The 27,337-nt window shown below is 41.0% G+C and overlaps 1 protein-coding gene across 1 annotated transcript; it reads right to left on the reverse strand.

Moving 5' to 3' along the window:
* Positions 1-271: 271 nt before the first annotated feature.
* Positions 272-27,237, reverse strand: pggt1b (protein geranylgeranyltransferase type I, beta subunit). Its single transcript, XM_033620469.2, has 9 exons — positions 27,073-27,237; positions 26,362-26,480; positions 21,814-21,878; positions 21,123-21,274; positions 20,634-20,766; positions 14,758-14,803; positions 10,154-10,338; positions 7,210-7,318; positions 272-4,051 (listed from the first exon to the last, which is right to left on the reverse strand). The coding sequence occupies exons 1-9, from the start codon at positions 27,198-27,200 to the stop codon at positions 3,885-3,887; spliced, it is 1,104 nt and encodes a 367-aa protein (XP_033476360.2). The 5' UTR covers positions 27,201-27,237; the 3' UTR covers positions 272-3,884.
* Positions 27,238-27,337: the final 100 nt, after the last annotated feature.

Here is a 27,337-nt window from a genome sequence, read left to right on the forward strand (position 1 = left end):
TTCCTTATACTGTACACTGTGAGAGTCCAAGGACAGAGGGATGTCGTAAACTGTAAAGCCCTCTGAGGCCAACTGGGATTTGTGACATTGGGCTTTAGAAATTAAACTGAATTGAAATTGAATTGAAAAAAGTCAACTTTGCACAGAACATCACAAACTAAGTGAATTGCCGTGACATTTTCGGAGCACGATCATGCTCCCCAGGGGATGAAACACCTTTTGTCTTGATACCAAAAGCAATCTTGGACTCAGACTGAAACCAGAACAATCGTAAAAGTTAGTACTTGTTTTTATTCATCATAAATACAATATGCACCGCCAAGCTAGAATGGACATCACTGTCCTCAAATTCAAAGCTGAAGTATTATAATACATCACATATCAACATTTGCATATCCAATTCCTTAAACCGTCTCACTGATGTAGCTGTAAACATTTTTTCATCTTGAGCACTTACACAATAGAAGTCACATATTTATAGACATTTACATATTTATCTACACTCAATATCTCTACAAAGCATAGAAAAAATAAATTCCATTACATTTATTGTTACATTATTTATTATTACATTATGTATATTAGTTGATGACAGAGCAAGGGTTCAAGGTTGACCATGTGTGGCATTTTGGCTGCATCTCAGAAGACTTGACATGACATCTCGAGACGATCCGAATACTGCAGACGTCTTAAAAGCGCAAAGCCTCGGTCCCCTCTTTACATGCTGTGGGACTGAGAGCACGGACTGCAGCGTGATGTAGCAAAAAGCTGACGCAATTTAACAACTCCTTTAAGTGGCAAATCCATTCATCCAATCTTTCATCCTTTTTTAAGTCGAGTAAGCATATGTGGGTTCCATCTCAATGAATTCTTCCCTCCTTCTAGAAATGCGTTATCGATCAGACATGAAGGGACAAAGTCAGATTCTGGTAAAATGATCTCTGCCAGTCAGCTTCTGTCTGATTGGATAAGTGAACGCTACAAAGAGCGGAGGAGGAAAATGTTTACAGAGTAGGTGTTCCACTTCCTAAACGTTCACTAGGATTTAGGATACACCTTTCCTCCATCCCTCCGGAGAACACGTGTATATTCAGAGCCTTCCTTGGGACAAACAGCCAAGCTAAACCCAATTTAAGCATGCTGGACATGTAGCGAAATCAGACAACGGAAGAAGAGAGCATTCAGAGAGCGGTGACCCAGAACAATGCTACGTGAGGCACATTTCAGAGTCAAGTTTGAGAGCGTGGTCTTGCCATGTGACTTGGCCTATGTACACTAAGGACAGAACCCAGCTGGAGGAGGGTAGTAAAGTAGTAGAAGTCACTTGAGAGGATGCATGGTACACATGGCTGTTCTCTTACAGTGCATTACTGACTCAGGACCACTCAGATTTAGAGCATTTCATAACTAAATAACCAAAAAAAAAAAAAAGACAAATACCAGAATATTATAAGGTGAATAAATCAAAAGCTTGTACTATAATATTATTTGTGTGTTTGAGGCTCAATTCAGCAGCAATGGAAGTCATAAGCCAAAAGTGAAATTCTTAAAAATATCTAATGTTTACTAACAAAATATTTGTTTAAAAAAAAAAAAAAAAAAAAAAATGGCAGGAGAAGTCGGCAAAAGCAACTGTAGCAAAGCCTACTGTCTTAGGCAAAGAGTAACATCAAACAACACAGCAACACAAGACGCAGTTGGCTAGAGAGAGATTGATTTTGCACCAAAATAAGGCTATACAGCAGTGGGGGTTAGCTTGGGGGGTTCAAAGAGGAGATTCCAGCCTCCGTCAGTTTACTTTTAATAATAGATGTGTCAAATTATTTATTTATTCACCTCTTCTCCCCTCTTCTCTCCTTCTCTCCTCCTCTGTCTGCCTGCTCTGTTTTCTACATCTGAAAAACAGGGCGACTTGGCAGGAAGGGAGAAGAGGCCAGGCACAGCTTCATTTAGATAGTGGAAGGAAAACCACAGAGGTGATATTGTGTTTTCATATCCAGCCAGAACTGGTGCTACACACAGCGGACTCCCGCAGGTGACATGTGGCCGCTGTATTTCTGACCTGCTGTGATATTGTCTCCTCCTCACTTGTCATCTCAGGGAGCAGGTGTTTGCTGTGACAGCAGTCTAATAAAAAAAAGGGTGGGGCTTCAGCAGGGAGGCTGGAGGAACCTGTGAAGCTGGAAATTACATTTGCTGGGAATCAGGAGCAATTTTTGTGTTAAAAGGCAAGAGGAACGGCACAACTCAGAATTCTAGTGTGTCACTATGTTAGGATCTTATTGGGATTCACAACTATAAATTTCCAATTTATAGCTCAGCTCAAGATGGGCAAGAAGACTGGGAAGTCAGAAGTGGCATTTTTGCCTCAAAGGGATGCAATGTGTTAGACAAAAGCTGTTTCTGTAACCTGACACTCTGTGGCACATTCTGCTCATGTGTATTGTTCTTTGTTTTTGCCCTGCTTCCTGTTTGTTCCAAAAATACCGCCAATTCCCACCTCTGTTCAAAAGAATAAATTTCCCGAAGTTATGATGCCACTGTCTCGTCTTTCTCATATTGATTTCAGGCGGGCTAGTGCCTTGCAGGGAGTGTGGAAGCTGGTGGAGCGGGGCAGTTCAGATCAGTTTAGGGTCCAGGAGTCAGGAGATGCTGGGATTCCCTTAAGAGGCTCCAACTATTTTGCTGTTAGCTTCAGGGAAAATGTGAACAATAAATTATATTTTCTGTGATCTGAAATGATCAGGCCTGTAGCTCTTCTTTCTACCAGTTTTTGATTTTTTTTTCTTAACTCATTGATTTCCTCTTGAGGTGGTTGTTGGCTCTTAGATGCCTTTTCCATGAGCATTTTTATTATCATTTAAATTTCTCCTGATCACTAAAAAAAGCCTGCAGTGGTGAAACTGCGAGGAGCTGAAGCGAGAAACATGGGAGAGTTTACCTGCCCGGCTGGTATGACCAGTGGGACTGGAGAGCTTTAGGCTCTGGAGGTGGAGGATGGAGATGTTAGAGGGGCAGAGAGGCAAAGAATACTGTACAGGGAGCTTAGAGCCTGGTGGTGCTTTTGTCTCAGAATGTAGGAATAGTAATCAAAAAGAAACAAGTGATTTCATCTCTACAGTCTTAAAATTTTGCCCCCCAAATGACAACTGGGCTTATATTGGTTTGTGAACAAACACAAGGGACTTATTTGCTATGTTTGTGTAAAATACAGGAGACACATTTCAGTGGTAGCAAACTCATGTATCATCAATTCACATAAAATAACACCAGCTAACTCAAAAATATTCAGCTACTGAGGCCACCAGTTACTCCAGAACCATTTAAAGACACAATTTAAGCCCTCCTTGAGGTCTCAGCGAATATTGTTCACTTTGAGGATGTTTCAGTCACTGTGAAGTAAATGAGTTCATCCTTGGCTAGGAAAGGTTACAGCAGATTGTGCTGTTGACTATGGTGAGGAGTAGGAAGCTCCTAAAACTGCATCATCTAAGAAGTTTGCAAAATCGAGGCATCTGGCATTTCTTCGAGTCTCCAGTGACTCAGATTTTACTTTCTGGCACATATTTTTATCCCCACAAACCACAAAGCACATTGTTGCTTGCTACGCTCTAATAATAAAAAGGCAGCAAAAGAAAAGCATGGCGTATACTGCTTAACAGAAAAGTCACTTTCCATGGACTTAAAATGAGCGCCCCGAAGTTACTAAAGTGTAACTGGGGTCTTAAAAACCTTCCCGTTTCCTGAAATGAGGAGGCCTCTCAAATGAGCGGCCAAATGTCTTCAAGACACACAGCAGAAGTCCAGTGGCCTTTAACTGGCTACTGTTAGATGCTCCTGATTACTGAACCTGTTCACAGACAGAGTCGTGGATCATCCTGCTGTCAGTGCTGTCTGCTACAGCTGCCAGTGCTGTCCCTCCATGTCTGCTGCAGCTGCTGGACGTGCTGAAAGGCTCTCTGGGTGATGTTAAGAGCTGGGTGGACCTTCCTCAGATTGGGCTCTCCGATCAGAGACAATCCACACAGCCCTAAGTAGGCATGGAGAGGATCTGGCGGACAGGATTTGGAGAGAGAGAAAGGGGGAGAGGGGAAAAAATGGGGAGCGTGGTGAGGGATGAGAGAGTGAAAGAAAAGAAAAGGGAGAAACTAGGTCAGAGATGGTAACATGTATTACTGCAGAGGCACCTGCATGTGACAGGTCTGTATACTTGCTCAGAGCCAAGAAGGCGATAGTGTTTGTCACCATGCTTCCCATTACTGAATCAATAAAACAACCTTACCAAATTTCCCATTAAAAAACACCATTATTGTTTGTGTTGTACTGCTCCTTTAAGGGGATATAAATAATGCATACATGTTGACCCCATGGCCTTTTCTCTCTCCTGGGACCAAAGTAAAAGCTGCACAGACCAGTTAATGGACCAGTAATTGAATTATAATTAAATGACAGATGATTGGACACAGACATCTAAATCAATCAAAGCAACATTAGCTGCATCAATCAGGATTCATATGGATTCAAAGTCAAGGTTGTAAAGAAGGAGGAGGAGAATGTCTAAATTAGTCCAAGGTCTGATTAAAGAGAATGTTTTTCTATTTAGATTTATATACCCTACTGTGATATTGTAATCAAATTTATTTTTGATTACAGCTAGGTTCCAAATAAGTAATGTGAAAAATAAAGATTTGCTGAACATTAACAAGGTAAATCCACAATGTTATTCCCCTAAAGGGTGGTAAACAATATTATTGAATTATTGCCCAGCAGCACCTCAGTGAAATGGGATTTGTCTTATAATTTTGATGAGAACACTAAGTCCTAACCCATGTGCAACCTCACGTCGTATTGACAGAGTCAACCATTCTAGCTGAAGAGGGTGTGTGATACACAGTAATGGGCTGGTGCCACTTTGTGGCCGCCAGATCTGCTGGACTTGAGATCACAGGTAAGTTGGATTTTTCCAAATTCTGCATTGAAACAGGACCATCATACTTATGATATTATGGATGATAATAATGTAACATGGCATTTTCTAAACCTGTAATAACTTTTTTTAGCCACTGGAGCAGCAGTAAATAAGCTGTAAACACAACACTGACATATCATCACCTCTTTAGTTGATAAGGTGATCTTATCTACACATCCTGCAGTTACATAGCAACATAATTATTCATTTGGAAACGTGTTTTTGGCTACCTAGGGAATGAAAGTCCAATATTCACTCTCTTTTTGCTCTGTTTTTGGTCGCCACCAACTCCCGGGAAGAACATCTGGCACTTTGGCGGCTAAATGCTCCACTATACTCCCTTTACACACAGGGCCGTGATAAATAATCAATACAAATATGCAAAATGCTCGCCTGCTAATATTTCGTGTCAAAACTAGTCATACCAGCAGTCATTCAAATTTGCGACTGTTGCAACACTTGTTAAATAAAAGATTTTGAGGTGACCAGGCTTACAGCAAAGCCAATTTGTGACAGCTACTGAGACCCTCTTGACCTTAAGCTTTGCCTGGCAGTCAGCTATTTTATTGAGTTTCTCTTTTGCAAATCGCTCTGAGTGAATATGAGTTCCCTCTGATAAACAGCTACACAGTGTATATGTCAAGGACTTTTATCATAAAAGGTAAAAACAGAGAAAGTGGATCTGGTATTAGAAAGTACTCAGGACAAAAAACACTGTTCAAAAACATATTGACATGCAAAATTATTGGTGTTGAGCAGGTACTATAAAAAGTGGGGTTTTAGGATTTTAGAGGGGTTGCCCAGCTGCCTCCTGCTACATTTCGATCATGATAACTATCTGCTGTTGAGGTTACAAAGGCAGAGAGACTCAGATACAACAAGGACCAGGCTTTCCTCCGTGTAGTTTTGGCAGTACTGTCAATTCTGTCAAGCAATGAGCCCTGCTGTGCTGTTCAGTGGGCAGAGACTACTTCAACAAAAACTGTCTGCCAAAACAGAGACATGAGTTGTGCATGCAGCATCACATACCGTAAATCATACTGCCCAATCAGAGAATGGATTGTCAACATAGAAACCTTTCAAACTAATCAATACGTGACTCCTTACAAGGGCGGTGGCAACAGCAAATTCTTGATCTGTGGTCCATCACTTGGGCAGTGGATCTGTTCATTGGGTTCATGACAACAGACATTTTAACTGAGACTCAATTCAATCAGTTTGGGCTAAAATTTAAACCAACCTGTCGCTAACTATTACTACCTGTTCCTAAAACTGCTGACGATGACCTAAATTCCTCCTCAAAGAGCGTCTGAGGACAGAACCAGTTGTGTTCAAAGGACATTTGGCTTTGTTAGGTTCAGAACTGCTTGACAAATACAGAGCACCTTCTTTTGTTCCATTATTGTGAATTTCCTATCTTCCCACACCAGATCCTGTCCATCAGTGACTGTGCATGATGACTGTACTGTTTAAGTACGTCCAAGTCCAATGCTATCTGTGCCCATGCTGCAAAATACTCCCTTTTATTCTCTAAAACTCTCTTTTGTTCAGTAATATTTACGAGGCTTTGTCAATACAGCGTCTGTTTTGCCTCATTGTTTCTTCCAGCCTATCTTCCCTGCCTTGTTCCTGTAACGTGAGGAGCTCGATCTCCTGTGTCCCCGGGCTACATATGAACAATCGCCTCATCAATAACACATTACAAGGGCGAGCAAGAACACAAGAACACATACGCACACAAGTATGTGCAGCATTGAAGTTTAGGATTACAAGAGCTTTTCCATTGATCTCAAGTAAAACTGCCAACCACAACTCCACCCTGACCTCTCTGCACCTGTGGAGGGCAGGGTGGAAACTGCTCAGCCGAAACGGAGAAAAAAGAAATTGAAACTGCTTAGTTTCATCATCTTTTTGTACTTGATGCAAGATCTTTTGAGCTAGCAACAATATGAACAGCAACCTCTATATAGTCTATTTGTGTTCTGTTCGTTTATCCTACATGAACGTTAAACTGCTATTTCCTTAACAGCAGTATAAAGCTTCGTCTGATTTGTGTCACTCTTACTTTGACAGACATCCCTCTACAGACACAAAAACAGCAACACTGACACAAGACCCATATAAGCAGCCATGGCAGTATTCTGTGACTGGCTTTCCTCTAGTGTCTGTTTTATGTGCACTCTATCCGATGACTGTGAGATGTTACTGAAATAGCAACCTCTGCAAGTTAAATCATTTACCTGGATGGCTGTCTGGCCACTTGGCGAATCCCCCCACCAACCGATCCTGCGTGGACAGGATGAAGCTCCTGTTCTTGTCAAAGTTTGTATACTGGAACACGTCTAACAGCTGGGACAGGAGAGAGGGTGGGTGGGGGAAAAGTGTGAGAGAAAACGAGAGGAATGAGACAAGTTTTACCAGGAGATTTGGGAGCAAACATAAAAAGTAAATAATATAAATCAGAGAGATGTTAATGATTTCCACCTGGTTGTTTCTACAGTTTAAAATACATTTTCAATTCCAAAGATGCAGAGTATGTTGTTCTTATAGATAATGGTCATGTCATACGTTTGGAGGGCATGATATCTTTGGTCGTGTGCGCATTTGTGTATCTGTCCAACTAATCTCACATACTACTGGACCAATCAGCCTAACATTTTGCATGCAAATTTGACTATACGCTCAAGGACCTCTCATGGTTGCAGTGATTCACAAAACCTGTTTTATACTGCTATTGACTGCCGATTCCTCACTCGTCTTGACCGGCTGGTAGGGGCTGCAAGCTTTCTGCAAATTGGCTCAACTAAAAACAAGTTTAACCGTCTGCTGTAGGCCACATTTTGGCTTTCATTGTGGTTCAAAAACTGACATCCATAAAAAAGCATTTTGAACCAAAGCATCTGCAGATTAATTCCATACCCGATATGTTATGAACCACTGAAGTTAGGCACAATATGAGATGAATACATGTACATTTTTTCTTATTTCCACCATCAACTTGACTGTAGGAGAGACAGGAGGGACAACTCTATGGCTGAATCCAAATGTCCACCCTCTGGACTTGGAGACTGAGCCCTCACTGACTTCAGCTGTACTTAGTGTGACAAATTTACTATCATTACGCAAAGTCTGCGAGGGCAGAGACTACAGGCAGCTGATAGACAGCGCACAAGACTGTTTTCCTTGTTGCCAGGGAAATGTTCAACCATCACTGCTGTCCTGTTCATATATATGTCATATAAGTTAATGAATTGTGCCTATCACCCTTCCCCGCAGATAACAAGATATAGATCCCATAATAAGCCTTTTTTGTGACTGAACAAAAATGTAATCATACATCTCTAGATAATAGGCTACACACATTCAACAACAGAAATTACTTACATGAGTAGACCTTGTTTTTCGGACAATTTTTCAGCCTATTACACTGCACAGCCTGATAGGCCGCAATAATAAAATGCATTTTCATTCCTCAAATTTCTGTATCATGATGTGGTTAAATATTTTTTCTGGCCTACACAATTCAAGGAGCATTTTATAGGCCTAACTATTAGTTACTATTTTACACATTCCTACGTTTTTTTCGGTAATTGAAATAAACACAAAGTCAAATCCATATTGCAAAAATCTTTTAATCTGTAATCTTTTGCTCCTGTTACTTTGATAACTGCTTTTAACTCTTGTTTTAACTTATTTTTTCTTTTCTTGCTGTTGTAGCACTTTGAGATTTTTCGTTAAATATAAAGTGCGTTACAAATAAAATTTATTATCATTATTATTAATGAATTGTGGGTTATTAAATCAGTGAAGTCTGCTCAAGTCTGCACCCAAAGCGGACTCTCTGGAAGTCTATAGAAAGTCCGCTCTAGGTCCCTTGTGGACTGGTTGAACTGTGGATTTGGACAGCCCTCAGCACTCCCAGACTTCCCCAGAGCGTGCCCACAAAATCCGCGAGTCTGCATGTGCAGTGAAATGTGGACATTTGGATTCAGCCTAACAAACACAGCAGCTCTCCATAGTATCTCCCAGTTGTGTTTCATCTGTTACACGGCGTTCTACCTAGCTTGTCAGAAGGGGATCGATTTGCCAAGCCGATTTTGCAGACTTGCATACTTTGTTGATTTGGTCATTTTTTCCTTGATATTTGTGCTTGTACCGTAAGTAAGTACCCAGGCTATGTGGTTAAATGGTTTCTGTTTTTGTCTATTTTAAGTTGTTTATAGTTGTTATTTCATGCTTTGTTGTGCTTTAGCCTACAGACAAGGTTAATACCGTTAGAAGTACAGTTATAAAGGACATGGATAAAAAAAAAACTGCGGCTGTTTTAGTTATTAAAATACGTTCATCCTCATGCTTATATTGTATCTATAGTTCACATTACAGTGCCTGTAAGCAGAACTCAATCTGCTCTGTGCGGTGTGCCGTGGCGCCATTACAAATAAACAAGGCTTATTTTTATTAGCTTGTGGGGCGCTTCTGAAAAGCACTGTGCAGCATCTACGGCAAGATTTTTCAGAGTGGCTGCCATCAGCATCTGCACTCTACTGACTGCGCTTTTCTACTAGTTGCATTTAATTTCAGGTGGCCTACTGACATCTCCATGGATAAAGATACTAGTGGAGGAAACATCAAGCCTTAATGTTTTCCATACTGCAACTTCTGCCTTATACAAATATTTTGTTTGCATGTGTGCAATTGTCCCTCTGGCACAGATTTGACCCAGAAATTCACAGTTTTCCTGCATCGTGTTTGTTTATGAGTGTGTGTGTGTGTGTGTGTGTGTGTGGCTGTATCTCTGACTTACTCATAGCTAGTTGCAATTTAGCTCACACTTTTCTGGACCATGTGTGTGCATGTATGTACCTCTGGCATAGTTATGACCCAAATGCTGAAAGGTTTGCTCACAAGTTCTTTTTGGATTGTGTGTGTGTGTGTGTGTGTGTGTGTGTGTGTGTGTGTGTGTGTGTGGGCGTGGGGGATTAACCCAGTTGTTTCAACAGTGCTATTTAAAAAATGCCCCATCTTATTTTCAGCATGCCTGTGGACTTTGCAACTTCTCTATGAGGAGAAAATGGTGGCAAAAGTGCAGAAAAATCAGGGTAATACTGATACTGAAATGCACTTAACATGTTAACACATGCAGGAGTGAATATGTGAATATGTGCCTGTTACACCAGTCTGTACCTCCAACGTAGCTCCCACCCAAAAGGAGTAGCATGTGTCTACAGGTTTGTTGGGGCGCCCGTGGAAGCCGCTCTGCTGCCTCATGATACACCAGCGTCGGATCCTGTCCAGCTCCCGCTGACTCAGCGCCTCCTCCAGTCGTCCCATCAGACACAGAGAGGCTATGGCACAGTACGTCCAGCCACCTGGACACACAGACAGGCAGGTGCATGAGACACATTTAGTGAGTGGAAACAATTCATAACACCAGTGAATCCAAATAAATGAGACTACTGATTTCTGACAATTTATTAAAATTGAGAAGCGGTTCCAGTGGTTCACCCTAACATGTTCTGATGACAGACAACAAGATGATTACAGGGCACTGCAGGGGAAACAGAGGGCGTGTCTGCGTGTGAGCTCTTTTACTGCCAAATATTTGATAGCATGCAGCTTACTTTCCACCTTTCCTTGGAAATGATCACAATGTGGAGCTCTGTTAAAGGGATAGTTCACCTAAAAATCTAAATAACATATTTTTCCTCTTGCCTGCAGTGCTATTTATTAATCTAGATAGTTGCTGAATGTTGGAGATAATGGAACTAGACAGCACTCAGCTTGTGGTGCTCAAAGCGCGAAACAAACAAAAAAATACATTACATTTCTACCAAACTACACCCGCCAACTGTATTACAGTACAAACGTGAAGCATGCAGCTATTGCCAGCTCATCTAACACCACTGAGCTAGCTAACGTTACAGCTCAGCCAAGGAAGACTCTCGTCCATGAGTAGATCCTTGGGTTATTTGCACGATGATACGGTTGGCAGGTGTAGTTTGGTAGAAAGAAAACTGTTTCTATATGAAACTGCACACAACAACTATGGCAGAGATCTCTGACACTTGGCAACTCACAACAAACAATCAAGATGGATAAATAGCACTACAGGTAATAGGAAATATAAACTGTTCCTTTAAGTTTCGTCCGAGTATAATGAAATGTGTGGTCATAAGGAAAATGGGTGCAATGGCTGCACTTTTATACTTTTCGGCACAATAACTGGAAACTTCTGAGTGGAATAAAGATGCATCACACAGGAGCTATGTCTCAATTCAGGGGCTGCGGCCCTTAAGGGACGTGGTCTTCACGGTAGACATCGGCCACATCCTTTGACCTTTGACCGCATCGTCCAAACTGAACGGTCTCTGAAATGGGACGGTCTGGTCAGTTTGGCATTCCTGTTACCTAGCAACCAACTGTGCTTGACGAAAGATGGAGTAAGCTAGTAAGTTAGTTAGCCCTAAATCATGGACCAAGAGATTAATGTTATCTACAGTATGTGTTTTTATTTAATACTTGAGGAGATGATTCACCGTGGGAGACACCACTGTTACATATTTCAGGCTGATGGACCATTTTCAGGTCGACTTATTAAATTAAGATTGTTTAAGCTGTGTGCTTTTAGCTAATAGTAATGTTAACAACAGTTAACCATTAGCTAGTTAACAAATGTTCGTTAACTTAATGTATAACTGTCACCAGCGCGCAATGCATCTTGGGACGGGCTGGGCCACAGAGGATTCATCTTTTGCATCCTCCAAATTCTGGGAGAGAAGGCTGCATTTCTAGGCCGAATTAGAAGGAGCCTTCGAAATAGGAAAGCCTTGGTCGCAATGCGCGATGAAATGCAACTGGTCTTCAAATGCAGCCTTCGAAGGCTGCAGCCCCTGAATGGAGACCCAGCTAGGGACTGAAGGCAAAGTTTCTTTACAGCTCAAGTCATACAAACACGAGTGCATTCACAGATTGATGACAGGCTGTTATCAGTGCAGCCACAAGCAACAGCTATCCATCACTTTCTACAACCCTACTGTCAACTGCTTTCATTCATGCCTTTAACTCATCCCTAAACATCACCACCATCTTTAACTGCTTATCTGTGTTTGTGTGTGTTCATGTGTGATGCAGTGAAACAAAGAAAAGGTGAGGTGAAGTGTGCGGGTCAGGGCTGTAAATCTGCCAACGTGTTACACTCGCCTCTAATCAAACATGTCTGGCTCACTATCTGCTGGAGGCACAGGAAGATCAGGGGGCATGAACATAAATCTGAATCAAACAACTGTGGGGAATCCAAGACAATTTACTCTAACAGTAGGCTTGGGACTGTCATGTGCTTTATAACAAAATGGAAATAATAAAAAAAGGGACTTTTTCCAAGTGAATTTAATTGAAAAATGAGAGTTCAGAAAACAAGAATACATAGTCTAAAGAAGAAGAAAATACTGGAATTATAAAGGATGCAGTGAGATAAAAGCCGACCACACTGAATACATACACACATAGAGAGAGAGAGTTAATGTATCACCCTGGCACACAGTTTCTGAAATACCATGTTTCAGGTTGAACACAGAGGCTCAAACACAATTATCTAAAAAAGCAGTGTAAGAGTGTGTGTAAATTTAAAGCACACAGTGTGGGAGGTCTTGATGCTGAACAAACACACACTTTAAGGGTGGATGGGTAATGAGCATCTTCTGTGTATCTCTACTGATGTGTAATCAACTCTCAGACAGACAGTTGGCTGGTTTGCAGTAGAGAGCCGAGTCTCAATGAAAGCTGTAATCATATGAGTTTAATTTATCGCAACAGGGAAATTACCAAGATGCACTAGGATCTGCCCCTGTTTTATTTCCATAGATTTAATTCACGCAGTCTGTCACAATGTTTACAGAGAATACTATCTTTAGGCCCCGATCAGACGGAGCCCATTTTGCAGGTTGCAAAACGCAAGGCGTACCACACTGCCTATTTTTGGTTGAAGCCTGTTCCAATCAGACAGTTTTTGCAGCATGCTGTGTCTTTTTTTAAATTGTTGCAAGGAAACCACTGAATGACCTGTCCTTAGCCTGACCGCTATTTTGCAGTGAAGTAAACTCACAGATGTTGGTGAAGATTCTCAATCATCCAGGTCATGGTAATCTTAAGCGCTATATCGTAGGCAACTGGACTTGCTTGACTGGACATCCTTTTTCAGTTCTGACAGACTAGTTTAAAGCCTGCGACTCCACACCAGTCCGTTAGAACTGAAGAAGCCTCTAAGATGAGAGGTGAAACATCTTTAAAAAAACCTCAAGCAAGTCCAAATGCCTACAATATAGCACTTAAAGGCGCTGTATGTAAGAATGTGGCCAAAACAGTTACTGCACTCAAATTCAAAATACTGCCGCGAGTCGTGTCCGCCCCCCCTCCCCTACATATTCAAGGTTGCTGGACAGCGGCACGCTGGAGACTGATTTATTTGCCCATTGGCGGCTGCCGTGGCAGGGCCGTGTCACCGCATCCTTGATCTTCGGTTTTCCAGCGGACCGTTCGAGCAAGTCCGGCTTCTCTGCTGCTAACGCTGCTGCCGGGATACAGCTCATGAGGAGCCGGCTGCTAATGCTATGTACCGGGACACTGCTAATGCTGCTTGCCGTGCTGCTGTAGCTCAGTCGTAACTGTAACTGATGCTGAAACTCTACTGACTGCGTGACTGGTAGACGGCGGTGGGTGGCGCAACAGGCCACAACACAAATTCAAAACATAAACATGATTTGCAGACCGTAAAATTTTTTTTTAAATGCAAATATTCTGGCTGTACTATTGTTGTCGGTGAGATCAGTATGTTATATGAACATTATTCCTTAGTCTCTGTGACATATTAGGAGGATTTTATGACTATTTGCTTTAGATTTCTTACATATAGCTCCTTTAAGATTGACTGAGATCTGTTCCCTAAAACCTGCATAAAAAAGGGACACTTGCTCTGATTGAGGGTGAAAGGCTATTCCCAAACAGTCCGTTGGACACAAGGCAACGGTGATCTGTGGGTACATGTGACGCTCAGAAAAAGAAGAAATTAGAGGGAGTTCCACCTGCTGGTCCAGGGGCTTCGCTTGGATGAGTCGGGGACAGTGTGACGATCTGCCGTCAAGTGTCTGGCCTACTTACGGTTGGTAAAATGTTATAAAGTTGTTGAGGCAACAATTTGTTCAGACAGGTCTTGACACTTGCTGTTTTTTCAACTAAAAGCATGCAGAGCACTCCCACAAAAATGCAACATAAGGTGCTCCACAACGCAAAAGCAGCGAGCAAAACACTTCACACTCATAGAAAACCATTACAAAAAGCCTCCCCAGGCTGCTAAAACACGCTCTTGGGGCCTTATCATGTCAAAAAGGTGACCATAGACATGCTCCAAGCAGTGCTTTGAAATGTGTGTGTGCATGTATGTGTGTGTGTGTGTAGGATGAAGGCTTTTGTGGGAGAATAATAAGGTTTAATTTGAGTGGGGGAGGGATTAATGAGGACAATGTATCTACAGAGATGGATTTTAATGGCTAATCCTTTAAACCAGTTACTCCCATCAGCCACTTTCATGCCCTCTGCTACGACACCGCCAACGCACACACAAATGTTCTGATCTGATATGAACCTTGATGATGTTCATAAATCAGACGTTTATATCTGGGCTGCCAAGTGCGTCAAGTTTTACTCTTCCGCTCCACACCACCACCTCTAATGACACTCACATTTCTGATATATCTGTAACTCAGTATGAACCATTACAAGATGATCGTACTCACCATGTGACTCTCGCCCGGCTCCCTGGCCAAACCCATTGTCATAGGACTGTGAGGAGGACAAAGAAAAGCCATTCAATTACAAGCAATATTTCATTTGTCATGAAAGGCTAATGTGAGCGTGGAAAGAGATTACTGCCAGAAGAGACTTAACTGCACACATTTATTCCATGTTTTCATGGAATTCATGAATAGGTGTGAGAAATACTTAAGCTGAATTACTCTATTGATGTTATGGGTGGATTCAAAACATCTTTTAAAAATATAAAAATTAATTTGTGAGGTGTAATTTCAAACTGGATTTAAAGATGTCAACACAAACAAACACTGACATGCCATCCCAGTGGGGCTGCAACTACAGATTATTTTCTTGACTTGGTCTACAAAATGTCAGAAAATTGTGAAAAATGTTGATCAGTGTTTCCCAAAGCCCAAGATGACATCTTTAAATGTCTTGATGTGTCCACAACTCAAAGCTATTCAGTTGACTGTCATAGAAGAGTAAAGAAACCAGAAAATATACAAATTTAAGAAAATGGAAAAGAGAATTTTTAAATTACTCATAATTAATTACTCAAATTCATTAATGATTAATTTAATAGCTGACAACTAATCAGTTACTCGCTAAAGCTTTAAGTCACAGCTGTTTTAACTGGCTGTGCAGGCTACAGAGCTGCTCAAATGTGATGTGTCTTTTTCAAAATGAGAGGCTTACCATTTGTTCTTACTGGTCAAGTCACAACTGGAGGCATCCTAAACTGGCATGCTAATCTTTTGTGTATTTAGTTGTCTTCCAATCAAGTGTCAGTAGTCATAAGTTACATAAATCTCATTAAGGATACAAGAACGCACTGAGAAACACAGTCTAGCAGCCCTTTGGTTGCTCCCTTTTGGACTAAAATTCATGGCATTCTTGAAATGGTTTTCTCGACCAAAATACCCTTTAATTTTGAACTGATGTACCTGATTAGTCTGGAGGAACTCGAATGGGAAAAAAGGATCAGTATCTGCTGAGAATACTATTGGTGGCATATAAGAAATCCTTAACCAAGAAATGGCTGAAAAAAGATATGCCTAGTGTTGATGAATGGATTGACTTGGTTCATAATATCTATGTAATGGAGAGATTGACTTTCAGCCTGAGAACCCAGAAGGACATTTTTACTGAGAGCTGGACAAAATGGCTGGTTTATGTCTCAAACATTAGACCTGACTTTGTCTGATAGGTACTAGAAACCCTGTGATGTGACTTTTAGCCCCCCACTGTATTTTTATGTTTTTATTTATGTTATGTTTATCTTTTTTCCTTTTCTGCTTACAGTCTTCATGTTCAGTCGGTTTTGAATTTTGTTAACATTTTATACTGCTTCTATAAACCAGTAAAAAGAGAATTACAAAAAAAAAGGAAAAAAAAAAAGAGAGAAACAGTCTAGAAGATCTCCGAGACCTGAGGAGCAGGCTGGAAAAACACTACTTTAAATGAATATGTGTAAAACGATTTAAATAACCCAGGTCTTAGTTTTTTCAGTTTTTTTATTATTTTATAATATCCAATTACTCAACTAAAACCAAGTTGTATTAGCTAGCAAGTTGTCCAGCTACAGTACAATGATGTTGTTCAGGCCTTTGGGTCTTTGGTGATGGTGTCAGCTTGGTTTTACTTGTATTTCTGTCTAAACCAACTTTTTTTTATTCAACAGAGCAGCTAAATATGAGCAGGCTCCATGACTGTGTTTTGGGACTACACATAGAGACCAAGTTATTTCAGTCCACAGAACGAAAAGGCATAAGGTTTAACACGTGCTTTAAAAATTTTCTCCTGAAACTGTGACAAGTTTTGAAGCAACTGAATGAAGCAGTGGCTCAACAACAGATGGCTGTCACTTGGGAAAAACTAACGAGGTTGAGTCCTTGTCCGTCTGTGTGTCTGGTCTGATCAGACCATAACAATAAGGTTGGTAAATGGATATCCGGCGCCATTCAAATGGAAGTGAAACTTAAGTGTGGCTGGTTAACTTGTCTACTGTTCAAGGGCTCTCTGACACAAACCCAGCTATCATCTGCTGGTTTCTGTGTACTTGCAATCACTGACAACTTAGTCACATTGCCAGAGACATTTTGGAATTCACCCACCAGCATGTGGCCAGTGGATAAATATACCTTTTAGACATGAATCACAGTTATCTGCTAACTAATTAACGGAGCGCCCCCCTGCCTCTCTCCCATCTGTGTGTGTGTGTGTGTGTGTGTGTGTGTGTCAGAGAGAGAGAGAAATAGAGTCATACACACCCTGCGCACAATAAAGACTCTATGTAATGAAACACTCTTGTGTTGAATGTCTGCAACTTAAAATAAGCTGAAGTTCAGTGGTGAATGGGATCATGTCTCAACTCTGGGGAGTTCAGTTGTACATGAGATTGAGAAGACGGGCATGAAGACAATACCTCCCACAGACAGCTTTGACGTGTCTGACCCACGTCTGACGGAAAAACTAACACTGAGGTCAAAGTATGGGTTGAGTAAAACATCAGTCAGCATCCGACAAAAATATCACTCCAGTGCCACGTCACAAAATTGGAACATGTTTATCTCCTGGTGAGGCGGAAAAACCTCTGCTGCAGCTTTAAGACCATGATGCACTGCTCAACCACCCCTTCAGCATTTATTATAAATGAAGCATTTCTAGGCAGAGTGCCACCTACTGAAGGTGGGTGGCTTGTTCTCCTCATTATTGTGCAGAGACACTGCTTTGAATGGTGGAGAGAGGTTGTAACAAAAACTTCATATTCCTTCATATAATAATAACTACAAAAGAAAATATAAACTCATTCTGACTCTGAATTTGAGGCTGTAACACAAAGTTTGGACAGGAGCACATACAGCATGTTTACCACTGTGTTAGATCACCTTTTCTTTTAACAACACTGAGGACCAACGACTTTAGTTGCACAACAGGCTGATAACAGTCTGTTATCATATTTTGCGCTTCATAATCTGCCACACATGCTCAGTGGGAGACAGGTCTGGACAGCAGGCAGGCCAGTCTAGTACCCACACTCTTTGACCACGAAGCCACTCTGTGGCAACACGTGCAGAATGAGGCTGTATAATTAGTAGGGACGTCCCTGAAGAAGACGTTGTCTGGATGGTAGTCTTTGTTGCTCTAAAACCTGTATGTACCTTTATGTATCTTTCACAGATATACAAGTTACCCATGATGCCATGGGGCACTCACATACCCCCATACCATCACAGATACTGGCTTTGAACTTGGTAAAAGTCAGGATGGTCCTTTTCCTCTTTATCCCAGAGGCTAAAATAAAACGTCACTGCATACTTTTCTTTTTAAGGTCTTTGCATACTGAGTCAGTTTTTTCAGATGCATTTTTTAAACACATCAAAAAAATTTGTCATGCACAAAAACCTTGCACACTGGTTCCGATAAATTTTATTGTTTCTATTCATTGTGAAAATGTCCCAATACGTGACCAAATGAAAAGACACATTTCCTCCTTTGCCTCTGTCCACTGAAGTTACCTATCTGGCTGTCACCACTCCCTTCCTGTCTTTCATTTGGCACCGCAGCTGCATGAAGGGGCGGAGCTGTCCTCCACATTTTGTGTGCGGTCCACATCCTCCTCCTCTTCATCATCATCCACCTGAATATCAATATCTGACCCGTTGAGTGTGAGCTATCCGAGTTGGTCAAACGACTCTCTAAAGGCTTCTGACGGATGTGACAAACGCCGAAAATTGAACCGGTTCCAAAAATTTTAATGAAAGACTAAAGTTTTGGACTCAGTGTGCAAACATGATTGACACAACATGAGGTCGTATTTATTTTTAGACGTGTGACAATTTTGGACAAAAAATGGACTTGGTGTGTAAAGGCCTGCAGGGTCAGTCCATCTCAGTCGATCATGGTTTTCATTTTGCATGGTACAGTCTTAACTTGCATTTGTAGATGCAACGACAAACTGTGTTTAACGACAATGGTTTTCCAAAGCGTTCCTGAGCCCATGCAGTAATATCCTTTATACACTCAGTGCCGCCAGAGATCCCTAAATTCCTTGCAACTGCGTTGCGAAATCTTGTTCTTAAACTGTGAGATTATTTGGCCACACAGGTTTTCACAAAGTGCTGAACTTCGTACCATCCTGAACAACTGAGCCTTTGGAGGATGCCCCTTCATACCCAATAATGATATTGTAATGTGTTACCAATTAGCCTGTTTACCTGTGAAATGGTCAAAATAGGTGATTTTGAGCATTCTACTACTACTACTACTACTACTACTACTACTAGTACTACATTCTACTACTAGTCTTTTGTTGCCGAAATGTGTTGCAGGCATCTAATTCAAAATGAGTGTGTATTTACAAAAAAATAATAAAGTTAATCAGTTTGAACATTAGATATCTTTTCCTTGTACTGTATTCAATTGAATATAGGTCAAAAGGGATTTACAAATCATTGCATTCTGTTTTTATATACAGTGGTGGAAAAAAGTTTTCGGACACCCTTAAAATTTTACACAGTCTCAAATATTATCATGAAATATTTGTGGAAAAATCTTTTTTGTGTTTCAAAAGGTGTGGCTGCATTAGACAGATACAAACAAATACAAATTATATTTTTTTGTTTATTGTTTACAAGAAAAACTAACAACTAAATTCTTGACAGTTTCAATATGTCAGTTCTCAACATTGTCAGTATCAAAGTCAACAAATAACAGAGAATGTGTTCAAAACTGAACAAAAAATAAATAAACCATCACATCATTAAATTAATATTTAGTAGTCCTGCCACTGGCACGTAGTAGAGCTCTAATCCTGGCTGGCATGTTCCCCACGAGCCTTTCACACTGTTGAGGGGTAATCTTGTCCCATTCTTCTTGAATTACTGCTTTTAATTCTTCCAAATTATTTGGTTTATGCTTTGAAACAGACCTTTTGATAATCCACCACAGATTTTCAATGGGGCTCATGTCCGGGGATTGAGCTGGCCACTCTAAGACCTGGATACTGTGCTAATGCAGCCAAGTTCTACTGGCCTTGGATGTGTGGCAAGGGGCATTATCTTGTTGAAACATCCAGTTTTTACCTCGACGGAACAGTGCACGCGCAGAAGGGAGCATGTGGGTTTTGAGAATGGTACAATACTTAGTAGAGTTCAATGTGCCATCACAGACAGTGAGATGACCAACACCAGCAGCACTCATGCATCCCCAAACCATGATACTGCCTCCACCATGCTTGACAGTAGGTACTGTACATGCTGGAGATAATGCTTCGCCTGGCCTTCTGCGTACCCTCACATTAGTAGGAGGAAGATAAAGCTGGAAACTGGACTCATCTGACCACAAAATCTTCTTCCAATTCCTGGAGTGTATCCAACTGCTGAAGGACTGCATCTGCACTTCCTGGCTATCTGGCGGCAGCTGTACCCTTCCTGGCTGAGAATCTTTATCTTCAGGCATGTTTCCTGCGTTAGGTTCCTTGTTTTAGCCATTTTTGTGTCTGAAGAACTTTCAGATGTGCTGGCTTTATGTAGACACAAAGCTTGGCAACAAAAATTGTGTCTTTTAATAAAAAGAACGACCTTCATCACTGGTACCAAAATGACCCAATACTCAAAATTTCTTATGTATTTTTATGGAACCAATCAATTTTAAGTTTTTCATGGCTTTTTTAGAATGTATTTAGTATTTTGGCTGTGACTGTACTAAAAGAAATTGCACTTGAAGACCTAAGAGTGATTCTTAATGCAATATTTCACAAATGCATGGGGTGTCCGAAAACTTTTTTCCACCACTGTACTTTTGACACATTGTCCCAACTTTATAGGAATCAGGGTTGTACATCTTTAGATCTACTCACCAAACTTCCTCTAATGTACTCGATGGCCTTTTGGATGTCCATGCCTGACCAGTCATCCAGTATGTAACAGATACTGGCTGCACAGTAGATAAACCGTATATCATTTTCACTTCCTTCTGGCACTGCGTAGAAACTGGAAGCAAGATGATACACAGACACAAGAAGAGAGTTAAACAGTTTAAAATTAGCTGAATGCATTTAAATCATATCATACAATAAAAAAGCCTATCAGCTTAAATTGCTAAAAGGTTAACTCAGATAAATTTATGTCTACAGACAGTGTTATCTGCCAGACATGCTATACACACTGTGGGTGTGTGGCTGAGTGTTTGTGTGGACAAATTAACTGCTGTTGTCGGACTAAACGTGAGTTCATGTCAGTCTGCATTAACACTACTACTCTTCATATGACCTCAGGTATATTTTAGTGCCAGAGTAAATCAGAGCGTAAGTGCAAAATTGTGTGTGAGTGCGTGTGTGTGCACTGACCTGCCGTCCTCCAGCTGGAGCGCTCTGAGACCGGCCAGACAGGCCTGTTTGTTAACCCGGCTCAGGTCGTCTCCCAGTATTAGAAGTGAGCACAGTCCAGTGTAGGTCATGGCTACATGGCCACTGTCATATGGATGCAGCACACCTGGACCCTGAAGACAATATCAAAATGAAATACTATGAAACATGAAGAAAAAAACAGAGAGATTACTGTAGTTCTTAAAATAAACATCTGGAGAAAAAGACGCAGTTTATAGACACCAGAGAGATAAGGTATTTTGCAATCCACAGACAGCTAAAATAGACTGTTTTGAGGAAATGACTCGAGTTAGCAATGCTGTTACATCCACAACTATGTCTCCATGGGAATAGATAAGTAGAGCCAAATGTAAAAAACATATCTAATGCAATGATTGGTAATACTACAGCTGTAGAGATGATCCTAATAAAACTGAAAATGGCCCAGACAACCTGATGTGAATGCACAGATTGCTGCAATGATTGAAATGGCTTAATATTTTTTGAGAAGGATTAATGCAAATAGGAAAATAGAGAAAATATGGGATCATTAGCAGTGAATATGTCTACCCAAAATATATTTTCAGACTATTACAAATGGAGAGGATGCTTTACATTTTACATACAAGACACAATGTTTGGTCAAACTTGGGATCAGGTCTAAAAACAGTACCTTAGTGCTGTAAGGAATTCCAATATGTGACGATCCTCGAAACCCACATCGACTAAGGTTAGCTTCTGGAGGAGAAAACAGGAGAGAAGGTAGAGATGTAAGACAACATTAAGTACTGGTAAACAGCAAGAGAAACTGGAACAAGACAGCCCTACTTTTACTCTCACAAACTAGGTCTCAGTCTGTCTGTATTGACCTTCAGCAAGGTGCTGCAAGGATGCTCAGACAGCTAAAAACAGTGTGCTGCTGCCACCTACTGGCCATGATGGAAACATTAGATATAGCAGAGACCAATTAAGAAAATGCCGTCATTGTGCTGCAAAGAGTGCACAATATGCTACAGTCAGTTTCAACACATGAGAACCAAACTACTCTGAGAATAGTATTCTTAATTGTGTCTCTATTTCTGATTGAAATGGTTTACAACACACTGATCGTGTGCTGTGCTCACTTGTTCTTGAATTTCTACTCTTCAAACCTGTATTCAGTCAAGGCAGAGAAGGTCTACACTACTGTCTGCTAACTACATTTTGATGTGAAGAAGGTACCTGCAATATTAGGGACAGAAGTGACACACCAGGAAAGCTCAAAGCCTCCCAAGCTTTATTCTCACATCTAATGACAGAAGCCCAACCAGACACCCAAACATATGGCAGCAGCGAAAATGAGACCAATCAAGCTCGGCTATCCCGACATGATTTCTGTTGATGTCTTGAATAATGAACTAACTGGGCATCTAAACAGATGGCTCAGAGTGGCTTGTTAAGAGACAGAAAAAAACAAGTCATTAAATATTTAGAGATCAACTCTCCCTGATAAACAGAGGGACAGCTGAAACAGGTGAGGTGAGGTGGGGAGGACCTGTGGAGGCTACTATCTATTTCAAAATCCAAACAGTATGAATATATATTTTCACAGGCCTTGAAGTTTGACACCTCTGAAGTCTTCACCCTGATGAAACCACAGATCCGTCCCTTACACACACATTTCATAACATTAACAGAAGAATTGAACTCAGATATTTCAGGAAGTATTTCTGCCTCAGTTCTTTCCTCATGAAACTCCTTGAAGTTGTTTCGTGATGTGGACACCCAACACACTCAAGCTCCCTGCCCTGGAAATTTAGAAATTTATGCAAGATCGTCTTCACCAAGTGTGCCCATAAGAGCAATAAAAAGAGCATTAGTCTTGCACCTTTTCTAAGCTCATCTCTGTACCACACGAGTATCCATTCCTCAAAGGGTTTTCTCATAGACTGCTTCTTTCCTCCATGGTTCTTAAAAGCTGAAACAACATTTGTAACCTTTATTTAAAAATATACTACGCAGTATTGCCAATTACTCTTTGTAAGCATGCTCCTCAGCAAAACTGAAAGTAAAAGCCAATCATAGATTCACTATCATTTGCCGTTTTGCCTCGCTATGTTTGCATTTTTTCAACACTGCGCCTCTTGGGAGCCTGCTGCTTAAATGTAATTAAAAAGGTAAATGTAACTGTCCTAAACACAGAAAATATGAAAATACAGGCAGTGGCCAGAGTCTCCGCAGAAAAATACACTGCCACACACTTCTAGTAGGTCATATGTGATGATTGAGAGGGATTACTTCTGTATGAGTAGATACATATACTCCATCTTTTACCAGTCAAGTAATTAATATAAAAAAGGCAAAGCCTCTTAAGGGAAGGGATAGGGTTTAAAAAGAAATGTTAAGTGTGACAATCAGCATAATATTAATGAAATGCAGACTAGGACACAAGCATCCGGCAGGCAGCTAGCTAACACTATCAGGCAATACAACAAACAGAATATGAGTAACACACACAAGTGATAAGGCAAGAGGCAAGGCAAAGCAAAACAGTAACAGGAAGAGAACAAGAATATGTGTGGGAAAACTGTGAGCAACAGACAGACAAAAGGTTAGGAAGTATTAGTGTGTCGGGAAACAGCTTCATGTATCAGCGAAAAATGTCCACGATAGAGTCCTTGAAAGCTGACTCAGAGATAAAATTGTCCAGTTTAAGTGTTTTTTGCTTTAGTCTTTGGCTGCAGCAGGCCAGAATGACACTGCAACAATACTGATTGTTCACTCCATGACATCCGAAAAATCGAAATTCATTTGTTTGTCCAATAACCATTTTTGAAGTCTTGTGTGTTGGATGTAATTATGGTTCATTCAACTTGCTCATGATGTATTTAGTTGCTTCGACAACAATGATGGCTATGCAGGGCGTGCAGGTATGGCCATGAAAGTGCTAAGAAAAGTGTGTGTGGAGTGCTGGAACAAAATCCTCGGCCAGAAAAGTCAGTGTTCCTGAATAGGTTAAGTTGGAAGCTTGTGGTATCCAGCTTAATCTAAAGCCACTTTGACTACGCTATCATATCCTGGTTCTGTAATCTTCCCAAGCTATCAATGTAAAAACTCAGGTCTCCCAAAATAAATTGATCTGAGTGGTCTTATATTTCAGTTCATAAGAGCAAAGGGACCAACCAGTTCATGCAGATAAACTGGTTCCCTGTGATGTCTAGAGTGATACAATTAACATTTTGTCAGACTCACAAAATAGTAGATGGTGTAACACAAAATTACTTATTTAACCTCTTCCACATGTCAGAGAGGCTCACAGGCACAAAGCAAATCTGACACTGGTTATAATGAGTAGCCAGATGGGTATTAGCGCTTTTTAGACACATGGGTCCCCATGACTAGAACAATTAACAGTAAATAAACCACAAACCAGTGGCTGTGGCTCAGAAGTAGAGTGGGTCGTTCATTAATCGTAAGATTGGCGGTTCAATACCCAGCTCCTCCAGTCCACATGTCAATGTATCCTTGGGCAAGATACTTAACCCCTAATTGCTCCCGACGGCTGTTCCATCGGTGTGTGAGTACATGTGAACAGTTACTGAGTAGCAGGTGGCACCTTGTATGGTAGCCTTGGCCACCAGTGTGTGACTATGTGCGTGAATGGGTGAACGTGACATGTAGTGTAAAAGAGCGCTTTACAAAATGAGGACAAAGATTTACAAAACCAGTCACACTTAAGGCAAAACTGAAACTCTGGCTTTAAGATGATGTCCCTGTACAAAAAGTTGTGTAGACAGGGTTGTATGTAACTGTTGAATCCACCATTTTTAGTGTAATAGGAAGTGTCTACTAAAACTACAAAAAGGACCACAATGAAAATTAGTCCTGTGACATTTTTGTTATCTGTGATGTTCTTTTAAATTGTGCAGGTTTGTTGGTGTTACACAGTGGTGTAGTGGTAGATGATAAAGTGGGTGTACTAGATAGATGGGTAGGTTACCGAGGAGGAAGTGAAGGATGCTCTCCAATGGCTTTATGGCTGATAGGTGGGAATTAGCGGTGCAGGGAAAAAAAATCAATATAGCATAGTATTGCAATTATTATATAAATCATTAATATACACGCTAAACCTATGGTAGCCTATATGATAGCCTATATGATAACCAGCTGCTTTTATAGTTTACTAGCTACATTTTGTTGCATTAAAAATGAGTGAAGTGAGATGAACAGACTAAATTCATTCATCTTCTAACCGCTTCATCCTCTTGAGGGTCGCGGGGGGGCTGGAGCCTATCCCAGCTGACATCGGGCGAGAAGCAGGGTACACCCTGGACAGGTCGCCAGACTATCGCAGGGCTAACACATAGAGACAAACAACCATCCACGCTCACATTCACACCTATGGACAATTTAGAGTTACCAATTAACCTGCATGTCTTTGGACTGTGGGAGGAAGCCGGAGTGTCCAGAGAGAACCCACGCTGACACGGGGAGAACATGCAAACTCCGCACAGAAGGGCTCCCAGGCCCAGGATCGAACCGGCAACCCTCTTGCTGTGAGGCGAGAGTGCTAACCACCACACCACCGTGCCGCCCCAACAGACTAAATATTCTACTTTATTTGAGAGCAGAGTTGATGTTGATAAAGTTTGTACTTTTGGGGGCATTATTTACATTTGAAAAGGGGTAATGGGGTGTCGGTGGCTTAGTGGTAGAGCAGGCGCCCTATATACAAGGCTGTTGCCGCAGCATCCTGGGTTCGAGTCCAGCCTGTGGCCCTTTGCTGCATGTCATCCCCTCTCTCTCTCCCCCTTTCACACTTAATTGTCCTGTCCATTAAAGGCAAAAAAAATGCCCCTAAAAATATCTTAAGCAAAGGGGTAATGATTCGCAATATATTTTATCGCAATACTCAGCATATCGCAACAGGCTTAAAATTGCAATTATATTGTATCGTGACTTATGTATCGAGACACTATCGTGGGGCCTCTGGTGATTCTCACCCCTAGTGGGAGTATACCCCATATACTCTCCACTACACCATTGGTGTTACAACCATGTCAAAGTGTCTTTTTGAAGCTTATTGTCACATAAACAGAACAAGCGTATGATTTGCTGCCTCATGTGAACCTTTGTTATGTCTTTAGTCAATGAATACTTTTATTGCAAACCCTTTCCAAAATAACTGTGTAATCTCAAGTTATTTCCAGTCAGGTGTTAAATGAGAAAGTCTGAAACTTACGGTCCTCTGTAGGCAGAACCTGTAGTGAGTAGATCCACTCAATCATAATGTTCCTATCAATCACATCCAGAGCGTCCAGCACATCCAGTCCAGACAGGGCAAAGAATATGATTGTTAACCTGGAAAGAGGCAGAAAGCAATCTTATTAATTATTAATCAGATAATATTGATGGAAAGAAGACTACACATACACAAGCTACAAGAGTGAATGCATGGTCAGAAGAATGCATCAAATAAGAGGCAGTGTAAACCGTGGCAGTGAATTCACATTACATTATAAGATGATTAAAATACATCACTTGAAGAAAACCTGACTGGCTAACACTTAGCTGATAGTTAAGTTTAGCTTCAGTTTGTACAGGCAGCTGAGCCAACTGAAGAGTTATCTGTGAAGTTTACAAAATGAGGAACCTGCCCAACAGTCCATTTAGCTTGAAGTTCACGTTCATAAGAGCCTAATTCATATAATATAACCTACTAATGTTTCCTACTTAGTTTATCAGGGCGTCGCGGTCCGCTGTTGCTATACTTTCGTGTTTTATTACAGCCAAACTGCCATAACTTCACTACCACTGCTGTTAGCATGCCCGCTAAGCTAAGTAGCACTAGCGCTCATTCAAAGCGGTTGAAGCACAGCTAGCTTGAATGCTAGTCAAGTTCTCCAGTGAAACACATAGACTACAGGAGCGTGTTTCACTCCAGTAAATGTACCTGGTTGTTTCCAGCGAGGCGTATCTCTCAGGTAACACCTGTAATGTTCTCTGAAAGAACCGTACATGTCTATCTCTTAAAAAGTCTATTTGCTCAAATTCTTCAAACTGGCTCTCCTCTTCCGCCATCTTTGCATCCGCACCTATGAGGAATCTTTTCCGGTACGGTTGTTTTTCAAAATAAAAGCGCTCGACACAGCGCAATGGGCAGAAATTAAAATTAAAAGGTTTGAGTGCGCAGTATACTGATTGTCTTTTAGGGATAT

The sequence above is a fragment of the Epinephelus lanceolatus genome, chromosome 9, assembly GCF_041903045.1.
Source record: "Epinephelus lanceolatus isolate andai-2023 chromosome 9, ASM4190304v1, whole genome shotgun sequence".
Classification (NCBI taxonomy): Eukaryota; Metazoa; Chordata; class Actinopteri; order Perciformes; family Serranidae; genus Epinephelus; species Epinephelus lanceolatus.

Excerpts from the sequence above, each read along its gene's own strand:
- pggt1b (XM_033620469.2), bottom strand. The coding sequence starts at position 27,200 with ATGGCGGAAGAGGAGAGCCAGTTTGAAGAATTTGAGCAAATAGACTTT. Across the intron at positions 14,804-20,633 it reads AGTACATTAGAGGAAGTTTG|TCCTATGACAATGGGTTTGG; the intron begins GTGAGTAGATCT and ends TCCTCCTCACAG. Across the intron at positions 10,339-14,757 it reads AGCCGGGCGAGAGTCACATG|GTGGCTGGACGTACTGTGCC; the intron begins GTGAGTACGATC and ends CTGTGTGTCCAG.